At 39.9% G+C, this 15,561-nt stretch overlaps 3 protein-coding genes and 1 long non-coding RNA gene across 4 annotated transcripts in view; all 4 read left to right on the top strand.

The window, feature by feature from the left end:
• LOC145710780 (uncharacterized) overlaps nucleotides 1-15,561 on the top strand; it is a 99,802-nt gene that overhangs the window by 77,652 nt on the left and 6,589 nt on the right. The window lies entirely within an intron of this gene.
• Nucleotides 9,157-9,737, top strand: LOC145710756 (ATP-dependent Clp protease ATP-binding subunit ClpX-like). Its single transcript, XM_081788477.1, has 2 exons — nucleotides 9,157-9,356; nucleotides 9,405-9,737. The coding sequence occupies exons 1-2, from the start codon at nucleotides 9,318-9,320 to the stop codon at nucleotides 9,735-9,737; spliced, it is 372 nt and encodes a 123-aa protein (XP_081644603.1). The 5' UTR covers nucleotides 9,157-9,317.
• On the top strand, nucleotides 11,691-12,915 carry LOC145710755 (uncharacterized). Its single transcript, XM_081788476.1, has 2 exons — nucleotides 11,691-12,526; nucleotides 12,668-12,915. Exons 1-2 carry the CDS (start codon nucleotides 11,691-11,693, stop codon nucleotides 12,756-12,758), a joined length of 927 nt encoding a protein of 308 aa, XP_081644602.1. The 3' UTR covers nucleotides 12,759-12,915.
• LOC145710750 (uncharacterized) lies at nucleotides 12,774-13,929 on the top strand. The gene is made up of 4 exons (XM_081788473.1): nucleotides 12,774-12,902; nucleotides 13,210-13,469; nucleotides 13,512-13,714; nucleotides 13,761-13,929. The coding sequence occupies exons 2-3, from the start codon at nucleotides 13,237-13,239 to the stop codon at nucleotides 13,642-13,644; spliced, it is 366 nt and encodes a 121-aa protein (XP_081644599.1). The 5' UTR covers nucleotides 12,774-12,902; nucleotides 13,210-13,236; the 3' UTR covers nucleotides 13,645-13,714; nucleotides 13,761-13,929.

Genomic DNA, 15,561 nt, shown 5'->3' with positions numbered 1-15,561 from the left:
AGACTATGCAGGAACTCCTACACTCCTGCTAAGAGAGGTGCTGGGCAAAACTCGAGTGAACTGGGGGCAAATCATGGAGCTTTCGGCGTGTGATGACTGAGCCCAAATGAAACTAAATGCCACATGAAGAGGCTTTGTACCTCCGAATTTCGAGAAAAAAATTTTCAATCGGTTGTTAAAACATTGAATTCGGATTTTTAGGTGAAGACTGCGCAAATTCAACGCGCGACTTTTTTGTAGTTCACGATTTCTAGCGAGAGTCGCTTTGTATTGCGAGTCAAATTTTTCTGGTTGCTTGTTGAGAACTTCTTTCTACGAGTACCTTAACCGGCTGCTTAAATGACTCGCTCTCTTACGCCCGTATCAACTCCCACTTCTTTTCTGGGTCATGGTGCTGTCGTCTCCCTGGCTGCTTATCCGAGTCTACTTGAGCTTGAACTGATAATCCGAATCCTATATTCCGAGCATTATTTCGGGTAGCTTTTTGTTGGGCGTGGACCCTGAGTATACAATTAGCCTCAGACCCAATATTCATTACAAAAGTGACGCCTGGGTCTCACCCCCAGGATACCTCCTCTGAAGTGACGCCTGGGTCCAATACCAAGGACTCATTTAAAAATAGGCATTTTAAGCAGACAAACTACAAGTCACCCTAACCTTGACTTTCCTAATTTTTTAACCGCGTGGGACGAATCGTACATTCCAATGTCATTTAAGACTTTAGGGGCTCGGTATTCCAAAACTATAAATCCGATAAATTTGAAATTTTAAATGTGGATTGATTTATGCCTTCTTAGTATTTTGTGCAAATTTGGAAGTTTTATCACGACTCAGTTGCACCTGACACGGGATTAAGTCTGGCATACTCGAGCGCCCGCTGAGATTTTTACTGTTAAAACGAACCAATTTGTTTGTTCGAGCTATTTAGGCAACTTTAATCTATATTTTTGACGATATTTCATCAAATGCATTTTCTTCCGAGTGAAAAGAGCACGGAAAATGAGAAGTAAAAATTCTCACTTTCATACTTACTCAAAAATATGTATTTCTGGCGAAACAAAAATATGAATTCTGACATCAGGATGGTCTTTTTGTCAAAAAACTGTGGAATTCTGGCAAAGTCGTCAATTCCACGGATTTCAGCGAAATTGGTAAAAAAAATCTGCGGAATCGACCATATCCACTGTAAGTATTATGACTTTCCAGAGCTAACTTCACGAGGCCGAACACATGAGACGCGCCACTGTGATGATCGCGTCTTTGTAGCGTCATCCGCTCAGCTTCTGTCAAGATCTCTTCAAGACATTGACGGTATGTTTCTACCAATAAAATATTGAATTCGCAGCGATCTCAACTTGTCGTTTCTCCGTGCACGTCTTTTTTGCTCGCAGGTCGTTCCAGGAAAGCAGTTCGGCTACAGTCTTAGAAGGTCAGATTCGCATAAATATCAAGTGGCGTAGCGCGAACTAGTCGTATGTAGTGGGTGCGAAAGAAGTCGATTTATGTTACGCCTCAAGCGCGTTCTTCAAGGATTCCGCCATCCAGCAACGTGGCTCCTTCAAGTCATGCTATCATTATTTTATGAAAAAATCAGATAAATAAAGATATCGGTCTGAAAATTTTCCCTGGAAAATTTTGTAATTTTATTTCTATTAAATACAATTCTGAGGTTCAAGGAGAAGAAATTCTATTACCAAAATTTTGGAACAGCCAGTAAATTGAATTTTATCCGATTTCGGGAGAGGCATCAAAAATCTGATATTACGCCGCAAGCTGCGCCTTTAAGTAGTTTTGAATTCGAAGCAACCCGCCTGTAGTTTCATGGTCATAGTAGGTAGCTTGGCCTTTGAACAAAAGTTTAAATTACCGTGGTTTTAGTTTCGTGGTGTTAGGGACGCCGAAAAAAATTTTTCAGTTCCTGGTTTGAGTTCAACAGCCTTCAGAAGCGGCTGTTCTGAGTTCAAAAACTTCTTCATTTCTGGCCGAGAAAGTTCAACTCCCAAGGCTCGCGACCAGCCCGAGATAAACCAGGCCGTCGGATTGTAGGTCTGTAGATCTTCGTATTTCGAAGTTTGAAAAATCGATAGAAGGAGGCTTCTATCAGCCAAACACTCGCTCAGAAAATTAACACTCTTTGACGGAGATCTGTTTACCAAGAACACAAGATAACAGAGCTCATGGGACTAAGCATCACATGACAATTCAGTTCTTTGACTCTTGATCTTTAGTTTTTGCCAGCACCTTTCTATGCGATTGCCTGCCGGTGAATTGGGACTGATAAATCCAACAGTAATGTGAAACTTCTTCAGCAGTAGCTCGATCGCTTGGAAAGTGGCGTCATTGTCCGTTATGATACGACAGTTTGTGACATTTTGACAGAGTAGAAGTGTAGCAAAGGTTTTAGCGACACTTCTTGCGGGTTTTTTTCTATTGGAGCAGCGACGAAAAAATGCGTGAGAGAGTCAAAAATCCCAAGCACGTATCGATTGCCTTGATCATCTGGAGCACCCATGTCAGTGATGTTCATAAACGTGTTAGCCCAAGAAACACAAACGATATTTGGCCGTGGTCGCTCGCAGGAGTTGAGCGGTGGTTTTTGCTTGACCATAACTTATGGTCCATAACACAACTAGAGCATCCTGTGCAAATATAATTGGTGATTATCTGATTGTTTCGCGCAGCGAAATTTCGCGAAAAGATTGTTGCCAGCGCTTCGGATTCACGATGTCCCATGCTCACGTGCACAAAGCTACAAAGATAGTGCGCAAGATCGTCGGGTAGAAATAGTTGAGATCGGTATGCGCCATTTTCAGCATTATTAAGTCCGTTCCCATGCTGAGTGAGCTTCTTAAGATGAATTTGATTTAGGATGTACTCATCGCTAAGTTGTGCCCTATAATTTATAGCCTATGAATCATTTTGTACGTGTTACCAACTCCATAAACGACAAAAACGCGTTCTTTTTGCTGATTTCTAGCATTTGAGCGGAGATTGTACTGAGTCATCTTTAGCAAGGCGCCGATTTGCGTGCGCGGTGTTAGAACCACTTAAAACACACTTTACCCTTATCGTCGTCACTATCGTCAAAGTCGTTGAACTCGGAATTCTTGAAGACTCTAGACAACGCATCAGCAGCGATAATCGCAAGATCTCATTTCCCGCGTGCTTGATACAGGCCACGTCAAAACGACTGAGTCTCATAAACAGGGACTCCCGGACTATGTTGCGAATGTCGCGAATTTCGCGAATGTCGCGAATGTCGCAGCAAAAAAAAATAATAAAATTGAAAACAAAAACACTCTAGAAAATGAGAATTTTTCGGGTTCCTAGGAACAGTAGGGGCGTAAAAACAGATGTGTAACCTGCCAAATCAAGGAGTTTCCTACCAGTAAACCCGCGGAGCGGGCACTGACTTATGACCGTTTCAATATTTTTCGTTTTTACGAAATTCCAGCATATTTTCGCGTCAAAAATGACAATTTTTGATAATTTGGCAATTTTGTTATATTTTCTAGAACAATTGTTTTTTTTTCAAAATTGCGACATTCGCGACATTTGCGACATAGTCCGGGTAGCCCCATAAACATTTTCAAGACCCGCACTGGCAACGACGCCTTCAACTTCTTCTGTTGGAACACATATGAGATGCTCTTGTGGTCGGTTAAATACGGTGTTGGTCGGTTGGTAATGGGACCGACTATCGAACAGTCGTGAAATGAGGGGAGCGAAGGTGTAGCTCAAAGGCAATCGGGGGTAAAACTAGCGTTGTGAGGCTCCAAGCCGGGGGTAGCCCCAAGTAACGAGAAAAGTCTTGAATCAAAAAACCTAAGAAAGGTTATGCCAGCGCTAGGGCACGGCTATACGGTGGGTTACACGGCACGAGAAAAAGCGAGCGCAGACATAAAGTAGTAGAGACCAGGGTTCGAAATCTGCCGAAAACCCCTGTTCAATGTTCACTCTGGAGTGAACAGCGATTTGAAAGTCCTGTTCACTGTTCACTCATTTTTGGCCAATTTTTTTTTTCATTTTTATTTTGAATTTATTGATCATTTTAACACTACTGATGGGGTGTTGGATAGCGGAAAAAATCTCATCGGAGCCTGGTTTGGGCTTGTAAGGCTAGTAACCAGACATCCCACTGACGGGCGCTCTGATTCGTCCGTATAATTTTTCTCGAATTTTCCATAAGATTCACGTAACCCGTTTTTCCAACATCTGACGAATCAGAGCGCCGACCAAGAAAATGTGTGGTAGCTGGCCTCACTAGCCTAACTCAGGCCCGCTTGAGATAGGCACTCTGATTCGTCACAGCGCTCTGATGGAAATTCCGCTATCAAACACCCCATCAGTAGAATACAATTTCAAATGATAAATATGCTTTCTTCGATTGGTTCTTGTTTGACAGTGACTGTAATTTCGGCTAATCGAAGAATGACAAATCCAGCTCGATGTTTTCTTCTTTACAAACTTTAATGATAAATTCCTCAAATTCTGTTGATGTCGCGAATTGTCGGAGTTGTAGACAGGTTTCACATTGAATTTGATTTCGGTTAGGATTCTTCGTAATTTGTGATAAAAAAGAAAACTCGCGTTCGAGCCCTGAGGATGAACTTGGAATATACAAGACCTTAAATAAAAATGATAGTTTTCAAAAATACTTTTTCTACGATACTTTTTCTGCACATCGCGCCAACCGTGGCATAACTAATTGAACATATGGACTTGTCCAATAGCTAAGGAGACGTTTAGAAGTAAAATTTGGAACATTGTCGGAAAATTGAGCTTTTGCCGCGGACCAAATGACTCTCAATTGCTCATCACATGCAGCATCATAACGAACGATTTCTTCGTCAATAGAACTCTTTGAAGCCAAACTTGGCTGGCTACTGCCTTGAAAAGAGTTGATTTTTGTTGTTCAGACATTTAGAAAAATGATTTTTCGAACTCTTCCTTTACTGTAGTCATCATCAGAATCTGCATCATCATCTTCAATTTGAACATGCTCCGTCTCCATCGAATCATAACCAGAGCTCAGAATTCTGTCCGTCAATCTAATATTTTTCATGGCAAGCTGCTTCCATCCTTCTGAATCAGCCAAATCGCGAATTCGTTTTCCATTTTCGCGGAAAAAAGCATGACTGTTGAAGGCTTTTTTGAAAAAGCTGCAGGGATGTGCCTTCGCAGTGCGGATTCCGCACTAAACTTCGCAGTGCGAGGTGCGATTACGGAAATTTCGCACTTCGCACCGCACTCAGACCTGATATTTTTCATCGCACCGCACTTCGCACTTTCCGCAAAATTTTTGAAAAGTGCGATTCTTTTCGCAGTCGTATCCCGCACTATTCAACCTTCATCGCACTTCGCACTTTGCGGATTTTGCGGTCCATTTGCAGACAATTTCTGTAAATTTTTGTCTTTTTGGGCCGTCTCAGCCCCGTTCCATGATTTTTAAGTTTAAGGGGCTTGACAAAGGCTTTGAACTCTGAGTTGATCAAGCTCAGTTCTGTCCCCAACCCCACCCACAAAAAAATTCAAATCATCATTGTTTAAACCTCAATAATGGTTATGATTGGAAGTTTTTAAAATTATTTCTATTCGGGGCGTGGGAGAAATTTTCGGTGATTTTTATTCATTTTTCCTACTCTCTCAAAAAATCGCAATTTTTTCGCACTTTTCATTTATTTTCCGCACTTCGCACTTTCGCACTTCCGCACTTTTCGCACTATCGCAAAAATTTCCGCAATTTGTTTCCACATTTCGCACTTCGCACTCTGCGTCGCACTGCGAAGAAAAATTTGAAAAAATCGCACTTCGCACCGCAGAAAAACCCGCAAAAAAAATCGCACTTCGCACCGCACCGCACTCGAAAAAAAAGCAAAAGGCACATCCCTGCAGCCAAAAAAGAAAACTGATTTTTTTGAACTTTGATGACCTCTAGTGACCGGAAGATGAACTTTTTTCGAAATTTTGAGCTCGGAATCGAATTTTTGGGTACTTGTTTACTATTGTCACAAAGTTTTGTTCAAAAAGGGATAGGAAATCGATCACTTATTGTTTTCAGCGGGTACCTACTTAAAAAGCCAGGCTTGATGATTTTAGCTTTTTGACTGTTGGCGAAAACGTACAGTTTTTGAGCGAGGGATTGAGGAAGAGACACAATAAGCACACAGGATGAGATCGCTTTGGACCTTGCACCTTCTTGACTTCTCCATTTAAAAGATATCCATTGAAAAGCGTAGACATTATTTTTGATGCGCATCCAAAAGCAAGTGCTTTTTCGATTTCTTTCTCATCAGAGTCAAAGCCAGTTTCTCCACATGTGGACAGGAATTCCAGTATTTCACTGTAAGCACAGTAGACATCGGCGCCCCGTGAATCATTGAATTCCGAAAATCTCAGCCGTCCCATAATGAAACTCGTTATCTTATAGACTATAAGTTATAGTAAGCCTAGAAAAAATGAAAAACACGCCCAAAGCTACGAAAAAAATCCGCCACGAATTGGATTTTGCCAATTTATAATTGAAAACTTTCACAATTCAGCAAATGTCCAACAAAAAATCCGTTAACTTCAATCAACTGAAAGGAGTCTTATTTCTGTTAGTTTCTTATTTCTTTTCAACTGTCGAAAAACCAAACCGTGATAGAGGTCCGTGATAAGGGTGTTAATGTGGATAAATGGAGCATCGCTTCGTTTCTTTATTTCATTATTTTCATAATAGGGTTTGAATTGAATGTCGTTTGTCGCTAAGCTGACTATCCAAGCTTTATCATTTAGCGAAATTTGTTTGAAAGCATCTCGCTGAATAATCAAAGACTTGTTTAGTCATACTGTAGCGCGTTATTTCTCTTCTCTATCTCTTTCTCTCTCGTCGATTGTGGCTTTTTTGACGTCGAACAAAAGTTTAATTGATTGAAATACTGTCACAATCAATATAAACCCTTTGATTCTCGATCAGTAAACAGCCATTCCATTTTTTCCTCTTTCTTCGTTTTTGTCACATAAGATGAAAGCAAAAATAAAAAAGAAACAAAACAATGCTAGAATTCTAAAAACTAAATTAACGTTGATGAATTTAAATGATGGGAGATGGCTAATGCCCTGAAGAAGGAACCGATAGTCGTTGCCACTTTTCGAAATTTGTGTCAGATGGTTTTGCCAGAGCAGAATCAGAGCGGGTATTTGATGTGCTTTTTCCCCGTCAAGTCTTTTGAGCGATTTTAAAACTCTCATTAAAGGGCTAAAAAGTACTCCATAATTTATCTCCTGTCTTCTGATTTTATTCCATATCTATTCGAAAACAAACGACCAAAACAATTTTCCTTTTTAGCGATGAAAAAAGATCATAAAACGATAATTATCTCTTTTGATTTTTTCTTTCTTTTTTTAGTTTGAATAAAAACTTCGAGAGATCGTCGATTTCTTCGATTTTTGGAATCTAAAATCTAGCGCAAATAATCCAAAAAAAGCACTTTGTGAACTGCTTCATTTAAAAATTTCAAAAACGAACAAACGCTTTTGGTCGAATCTCAAAGTGCATAGAAAAGTTAATTTCTAATAACTTCACATTTTATCGTAATTTTTGGGCACGAGTTAGCGAAAATCATCGAATTAGGCTGGTTCTTGTTTAGCAGGGGATTCGGACGAGATTATCTCAATTTAAATAAAGGATCCAAAAGCGTTTCGGAATAAAGAGTTGAAAGCGTTTTTTGAAAGAGGCAGATTTCCGATTCTTCATTTTTTGGTAAAATACTGTAGATAATCCTCTAGTGGGTAGCGCGCGCCGAATCCTGTTCTGGGTAGCGAGGCCCTATTTTGCAAGTCGCGCGTTCATAAAAGCGCACTTGTATGAGCAATAGAATATTACTCATTGTGATAACACTCTTCGGCTTCAAGAAAATTTGAAGTCTAAATGGTGCGTCTAGTAGACATGGCCTTTGGATCATCAAAATTGTCTTTGAATGTGTTAAAAGGATGATGGAGGTAACTTTTGCAGGAAGTTCGTGATGTGATTCTAACACTCTGACAAAAACTAGACAAAAACTTCAAGGCGATTGAGTGATGTATTGGATTGAATACTTTTTACAGGGCAAAGGTTTTCTTATATACGGCAAAAGTGTGTCAGGAGCGTCATATGGCGCAGTAGGTAAGTAGGTCAGTTGGAAACTTTTCTAGGCGGGGCGTCATTCCGCATCGATGGTTTCCAAGGGCGATTCACAAACAAAGTCGATAACATAAAAAGGGGCAGAAGTAGGGCGCAGAAATAGGGCGAAATAAGGGGAAAGCAAATAAGGGCGGTAAAATAAAGTTTTTCTTTGCGCGTGCTAGTATCGTATCATCTATCGTTTGTCGGCGGGTCTTCAAAGAGTTGATTCTGTTCTGTTTGAAAAATTGTCTGCTTGAAGAAGTTGGTTGGATTGTTGATTCTCCTGGTGTTGGGGCTGTTGCTGTGGCTGTTCGTATTGTGGTTGGAGGACGATTCGGGGAGTAGCATTGCAGTCGGATTTTTTGCATCTGAAGATGATTCCAAGTATGATGATGACGACCACAAGGGTTGATACTCCTGTGAGCCAGCCCATTATTCGTGCTTTCTATCCGGGCGTTTCCTGGTTTGGTACGAATCCTGGTTTGGTACGAATCATGGTTTGGTATGAATCCTGGTTTGGTACGAATTCCGAAATCATACCAAACCATGATCTGTACCAAACCAGGATTTGTACCAAACCAGGAAAATCGAGAGTCCAAAATCTCAAAAATCAAAAAATGAAATCATCGACTCTTATCAATTGTGCTCGACCCCCCCTTCGGCCTCAATATTTGAAATTATTTTTCAGGAGATAGACTTTATTTCTCAGAATATTATAAAAAATACTTCACGAGTTCAATCTTGCAATAGTTTGAAATTGCGCGCGCCTATTTGTGATTGGTCAACCGTTTTTGACGAGATTTTTCATACTGGGTCGGGGAAGATTTTTTTGAGAAAGCTAAGGAAATCGAGAAGAATGAATAAAGAAGACTTGAATTTATTTTTAACTGATTTTTTCTTAATGTTTTGTGCTTTGAAACTGTAAATTATTATTTTTTTTTAAATCTAAGTTAATCTCAGTACGGTGATCTTCTACGGTCAACCAAAAAATTTAAGCTTTTGAATTCTGGAAGAACGAAAGAGGAAGAACGAAAGAAAGACTTGAACTCGTGATGCGAAACATTCGAGACGTCCTGCGCATCCGGGGCTTTTGGGTTCGCGACTTCGATGACCCGTCGATTAGCGTGGAGAAATTGCGAGTGTTCTCATTGACAAGTCTAATATTTTAATCATGGGCCCAACTGGCTCTGGAAAAACACATCTAGTCCAGGTAAAACGACAACAAATGTATAAAAAACTATCAGAAGCCCACTTTTAGACGCTTGCAAAATATCTAGACGTCCCCTACGCCGTCGCCGACTGCACAGCCCTAACTCAAGCAGGCTACGTCGGCGAAGATATCGAATCGGTCATTCAAAAGCTTTTGCAAAACGCTGGAGGAAATGTAGAAAAGGCCCAGCGTGGTATCGTTTACTTGGACGAGATAGATAAAATTGCAGCGAGAAAGCTATCCGGCGGTAACTTCCGCGATGTTTCTGGCGAGGGTGTTCAGCAAGGACTGCTCAAATTGCTGGAAGGGTCGGTTGTTTCTGTCAAAGATCCTTTTAAAAAACCTGCAGCGGGAAATAATCAAGGTAAAGCAAATTGTTAGACTCCTAAAACAAGGCTCGAATTCTCCAAAAGAAGTAGAAGCCCGTTATCTTAGTCCAAACCCTACCCCTAATCGTATGGTTTTAGTGGACACTTCTGATATTCTCTTTATCTGTTCGGGCGCGTTCACTGGACTGCCGAAGCTCATTCAAAGCCGTTTGCAAAAGAAGTCTCTTGGTTTCACGACGAAGCCTCAAAAAGTCTCTCTCAGTAAAAAGTCCAAAATCGCTGCAATGGAGGGATTCTTGGGCGCTGACAGCGATGTGTTGGACAGACAGCTTTACGAAATCTACTTCAAAAACGTCTTCGTTTCATATGCAAAGGTAGGAGAAAGCTTTGCCTTACCGAGATAAAGGTCTTTCTTAGGAAAAAAGGCTCAACGAGAACGAGCTTCGATACAAAGTAGACATGTTCATTAGAAGATGTATTCAAACGGCTGCTGCAATAATTGATTTCGAAGAGGTGAGATATATTTGAAGCTTTTTTGATTACAGTTGACTTGTAAAAATTAAAAAGGAGTCTTTTTGCAATAATTTCCTCAGCAATTTTTTTTCGCATATTCTTTCTTGGTTCAATTGATATATCCTTGAATTCGCCTTGGAAAATTAACGATCTCATTGCCAAACACAGTATTATTCCACAATTATTCGAGCCAGAGATTTGTTGAGGGCAATAGCCAATTGTTTTCTCCCATTGAACACCTTTATATGACTGTAAAAAACTTCGCTCTATAGTCTTGAAACAGTCATTGTAATCGCCATGCATTTCTTCAAAAAATGATTCGAGTTGTTTTGAGTCGTAAATAATCATTTTGTGTTCAGATGGAATGACCCGCATCAACATCCAATGCCATCGAGTTGAACAATTGATTGGAATATAAATTTCATCACCATTGTACGGGTTGGCGCTTCCCATTGAAGGTAAGCCATTGTTGAGTTGTGTATAGAATAAAGCCGACTTGATAACAACTCTTTTTCCAAGGGCATCAGCTTCATTCAAAAGAATAGAACTATAGACGTCAATGGCCCGATCGCTTATTCCAACTTTAGGTTTTAGTTCCATAAATGTTTCCAGTCTCAAATCGTAGCCATATACTTCTTCAATAACTTGATTCTTAGCTTTCGCAGTTCGTCCACGTTTTTTGAAATGGTTATTGACCTGTTTCTGTAAAGCAGCAGATAAAGTTAAAGTATCATTTTCAGCCTTCGATTCGATTTTGGATGGCTCTGGATGGAGAATGACGACTTCTGGATCTTCCTTGATTTCATCATTTTTTTCAGGTATGATCGCTGCGCCCGATGCACATTTGAAATAATCCGTAATTCTTCGTTGCGCACTTAGATTTTCTTCCTTGATTTCATCATCCTTTTTTGCAGCTTTCTTTTCTCGTTTTTCATAAACATTTTCGACACGAAAGTCCAGTCTTTTCTGCAATGTTGTTTTATGAATATCATTTGGAATATCATTCATAAATGCATTGAATTCTTCTTGATTTGATAGAGCGTTAGTAGCAATCGACTTGGACAAGTATATATCTTTACAGCAACGTCGCAGTTGTCTTTGAACCATATCGATGTCAAGTTGTGATAGCTCGTAAATGCAACCACTTCGTCGCTTGTAAACATCAGCCAGACGACGTAGAGCATTACCTCTTACGAATTTTTGCAATAGGTCTTGACTAGAGTAGAGTGGGAATTTACCGCCGCCAAGTATTGACATTTCGTTTGACCAGTTGTCCATTTTATGGTTGTATAATCTCGTAACCAGCGCGGTGGCATTTGCTGGCTTTTTCGTGTCTCCACCCTGGGTGAGCAAGCTATTTTCATTCTCCAGGCTATTGTTGGTAATGCTCTCGTTTCTGTCAAGGACTTTTTTGTTGTTGCAAGCCCAATCTTTTTTTAGTTTGATATTTGTATTTAATATTGACTTTTTAAGAGAATAATCTGTTAGAACCATGTTTAAATACTTATCATTTAATTCAGATATAAAAACGAGAGAGTTGGATGGAACGAGACAGAAGACCTTCAAAATCTTGGCTGAAAAGACTGTACTCGAACAGAAACAAGACATCGAAGAAGTGAAAGTAAAGAATGTTCAAAATCAGATGGAAAACGTAGAAAAGAAGGGGTCAAAGCTGGCCGAAGAATTGATCCGAACAAGAGAAGAAAAAGAAAACGCCGAGAAGATGCTGAAAAACATTGAGCTCGACGGAAAAATTATGGAAAAATTTAAGAACGATCTTTCGGAAGCGCAAAAAAACTACTTCTCCGTAGCCATAAAAGCCAAAACATTGACAGAAGAAGCTAAGAAGAGTGAATCCAAAATCGCCGAACTTGAAAGTCTCGTCAGCTTGGGATACGCGGAGAAAGACAGATTATCTGCCGAAATCCGCGCTCTGGCTTTAAAAGCGAATCAGAAAGAAAAAACAGAAACGAAGGAAGTTGCCGAGTTGAAATCTCAAATTGCCTCGCTTCGAGAAATTAACGAAACTTTCCACAAAAACGTCACCAGCTCTTCTGAAAAACTCATGCTCGAGAAGAAGGAATGCACGAAATTGCGCGGCCAAATCGCTCAATTCAACAAAACCAACAAAGAGAACTACGACCTCAAAAGTACAATCGCACAGATGATGACCGAACACGAAGTCACCAAGAAGACTTTGAAGGACAAAGATACCCTCGTCGAGGCGCTGAATAAAAAGGGACGAAGCAAAAACGAACTCACCAAAAAGCAAACTCAACAGCTCAGACAGACTGTTTCGGAGCTCAAAATGGAGCTTGAAGCTCTCAAGTAAGTGTTGACCTATAAAATTTTGAACCATCAAAGCTTCAATTTAGAAGGCCTATCTTTTAAGTTCTCACTTTATGAATTTATTTGGGTGATTCAATTCCCCCGTAAAATAAGAACCTTCAGAAACTAACATCTTTTTAGGGACATTTCTGCATCAAACGAGCAGTCAATGAAAAACGAGCTCGACAACATGGAAAAACAACTGCACCTCGCGATAGAACAAACAGTCTAATTGGAGGACAATCTCCAAAAAATCATTTCCGAAAAGAGCAATCTCCTCAGCGAAAAGGAACGTGAAAACGCGAAGAAATCTGCTGAGCTTAGCCAGCTTAACGAGCAGCTGGCGAAGATATGTGAGCTCGAGAAAATCCACCAGGTAAAATTAAAACTCCAATAGCTAAATAAAGAAAAGCTAAAGAAAAGTAAAGAAATTAAACCTCACTAAGAACCTAAGTGTCAGCTGGAACATGGTCGACCTTTGCCTTGGTGATCTTTGGTATCTCGATCTTGCACGACACGAGCAAGTTTTCAAAGATGTCTTGCTTGTCGCTCAGGGTGAAATGGCTCTCGTGAAATGGCGAAGATATGTGAGCTCGAGAAAAGCCACCAGGTAAAATTAAAACTCCAATAGCTAAATAAAGAAATCTGCTGACAACATCCTCTTTTTCTTATTGAACTTTTAGCTTATCTTGAAAGAAGAAAAAGTTAAAATGAAAGAAGCCCTCGACGAAAAAGCAAGACAGCTCTCAACTATTGAAGAAAAATACACGCGCCAAATTAACGAACTTAATTTTGAAAAAGAAATATTGCAAGAAAACCTTGAAGTCTCCCAGCAAGACGTGGAAGATCTCGAAGAAAAGCTAAAGAAAAGTAAAGAAATTAAACCTACAATAACAACCGTTATTACTGAAACAACGGAGATTATCAAGTCAAAGCCAAAAATGTAAGTCATTTTCAGCCTTCTCTTCTTCAATCAGACTTCTAGTAACAACGGAACCTACCTAAAAGTGGAATTCGAAAAAGACTCCTCCGAGTCCGAATCCGACGAATCAGCCGATCAGAGCATATTTGCGCGAGCAAATTCAAAATTTCGAAAAAATCCAGGAAACAAACGATAGATTGAGATTGACCTCGAGCGACACGCCTGATTGTGACGACTCACACAGCGTTTCTAGCTCTATAATAGCGGTAAATACGAAGCTAGAAAGTCTGTTTTTTTAAACAGCTGTTTTAGTACTCTCCATCGATGAACGAGTTGAGACTGGTCGACTCCAACCGATTATCGACCAGTTCTTCCAACAACACCACAACGCAGCACAAGTCGACACTGTTCAAAGTTGCGGAGATGCGTGCTCAACTCGGCCTGCTACCCATCGCTGATCAACAAGTAGCGACGCTGGAAAATGAAATAACAATGGATAATAACAATGGTAATTAACATCTTTGATGATCGAAAAGTTGTAACTTAATCAAACTTTCCTTTTGGACTGAATCTACCCCCATAACTGACGTAATTCTTGATCACGTAATCATAGAATACTCGCCATCCCTGGTGTCTCTCCTCAAGCTTTGAAATTTCTTGGTTCAGGAGATCTGCGAAGCATTCGTTAACAAGCGAGTTATCCAACGGGAGATATCCGAGCGAATATATAAGGCGCTTCACTTCTTTCGCTTCGTATGCTTCCCATTCTGAACCTAGCCCACACTTTGGGCTTTTAGCATATCTCGACATTGCTTTATAATTTTCATAAAAAATAAATTTCTTTACAAAAATCAAATACTACAGTTGCTAAACTTAACTTTAGATTGATCAAGACAATGTTTACTTGCGATTCACATCTGACTACAGTATTTCGACTTTTCGGAATTATGAAGATAAGCAATTCATGAAGCTTGATATTGATGTTTCTACTGTATAAAGGTGAGTAATAATTTAAGAAAATTTCCTTGCCACATGTGAAACATGCAGAAAAATATGTCCAATTTGGGTCCAAAAACCTCACGAAAGGCTTCGATATAACCACTTTCCATGTCCATGCTGACGCCCTCAAGGTTTTCCAAGCCAGCCTCGCTTTTGATTCCTTCCAAAAACTCTCGATAAGTAGACGCCTTTTTGTCCGGAAGAATCGCGTATATACGGCCAGCGGAGAAATCCTTGAGAGCGTTTTTTGCGAGTCGCGAGTTATTCAAGTTTTCGCTTAAACTACAATGGAATGTACAATTTGTCCCACGCGGTTAAATGGTGTTTACAGATATTTTTTAGTTAGCTTAGACGCTGTCCTTGCTTTGGTCCTCAGTGAATTTGCAGGGTTGTTGAATAATAACAAGCTGCGCTGATGGCCCAAGACCAAGTTCAGCTCTAACCTCGTCCATTATGCTAAAACAGCCGTCTATTGCTATAAGTCTTGCTTTCCCAAGCTGTTGAAGATCATGTCTCGTTGAGAAAATAATATATTTTTTGAAGGCGCTGTGCTGGAACTCGTCTTCAGCAGGAAGGCAGCGCCATCTGACTGTTCCAAGATTGTTACCTCCCTCCCAAACATCGACCTTTTCTTTCTTCAATTTCAATTTGAAATATGAATTTCTGTTGCTGGCCAATTTGTTTTTAACGCTGTTGTTTTTAGATAACTCTTCGACAAAATCCATCAAAGACATTTCTTCCTTTTTCTCGTCGCGTTCCAGTTTTCTTTTTTTTGGATTTCGTTTTTGAATATTAACAATCGATTTCCAATTGTAATAACCATCCTCGAGCACGTCAAATTCAACAGCGCAATTTTCTGGAAGAAGTTTTTCTTTTGCTTGGTTTCAGTCGGTTTTTCTTCGCAAACATTGTTGTCTTCCTTGATTTCAGTCGCTTTTTTCGCTTTTTTTTCAGCCCTTTTTTCCTTTGTTATGTAATTTTTTGTCGCTTTTTTTGAACAGTGGCAATCTTCAGATGTTCTTTATTGTGAATTAATCATTATGTTCAGGGACGAACCGCGTCAAGAAGCACAATAAAAAACAGTGGGATGATGAGAGAGAAGAAATGGAAGCCA

This window comes from Oikopleura dioica, chromosome YSR (genome assembly GCF_907165135.1).
Source record: "Oikopleura dioica chromosome YSR, OKI2018_I68_1.0, whole genome shotgun sequence".
Taxonomy (NCBI): Eukaryota; Metazoa; Chordata; class Appendicularia; order Copelata; family Oikopleuridae; genus Oikopleura; species Oikopleura dioica.
Note: the sequence above shows the minus strand (reverse complement) of the source record. Positions and strands in the feature narration are given on the sequence as shown.

What these genes read in the sequence shown, in the direction of transcription:
- LOC145710755 (XM_081788476.1), top strand. Translation starts at nt 11,691, where the DNA reads ATGTTTAAATACTTATCATTTAATTCAGATATAAAAACGAGAGAGTTG. An exon ending in ATGGAGCTTGAAGCTCTCAA is followed by an intron (nt 12,527 to 12,667) that starts GTAAGTGTTGAC and finishes ACATCTTTTTAG; the next exon opens with GGACATTTCTGCATCAAACG.
- LOC145710750 (XM_081788473.1), top strand. Translation starts at nt 13,237, where the DNA reads ATGAAAGAAGCCCTCGACGAAAAAGCAAGACAGCTCTCAACTATTGAA. An exon ending in ATCAAGTCAAAGCCAAAAAT is followed by an intron (nt 13,470 to 13,511) that starts GTAAGTCATTTT and finishes TCAGACTTCTAG; the next exon opens with TAACAACGGAACCTACCTAA.
- LOC145710756 (XM_081788477.1), top strand. Translation starts at nt 9,318, where the DNA reads ATGGGCCCAACTGGCTCTGGAAAAACACATCTAGTCCAG. An exon ending in GAAAAACACATCTAGTCCAG is followed by an intron (nt 9,357 to 9,404) that starts GTAAAACGACAA and finishes GCCCACTTTTAG; the next exon opens with ACGCTTGCAAAATATCTAGA.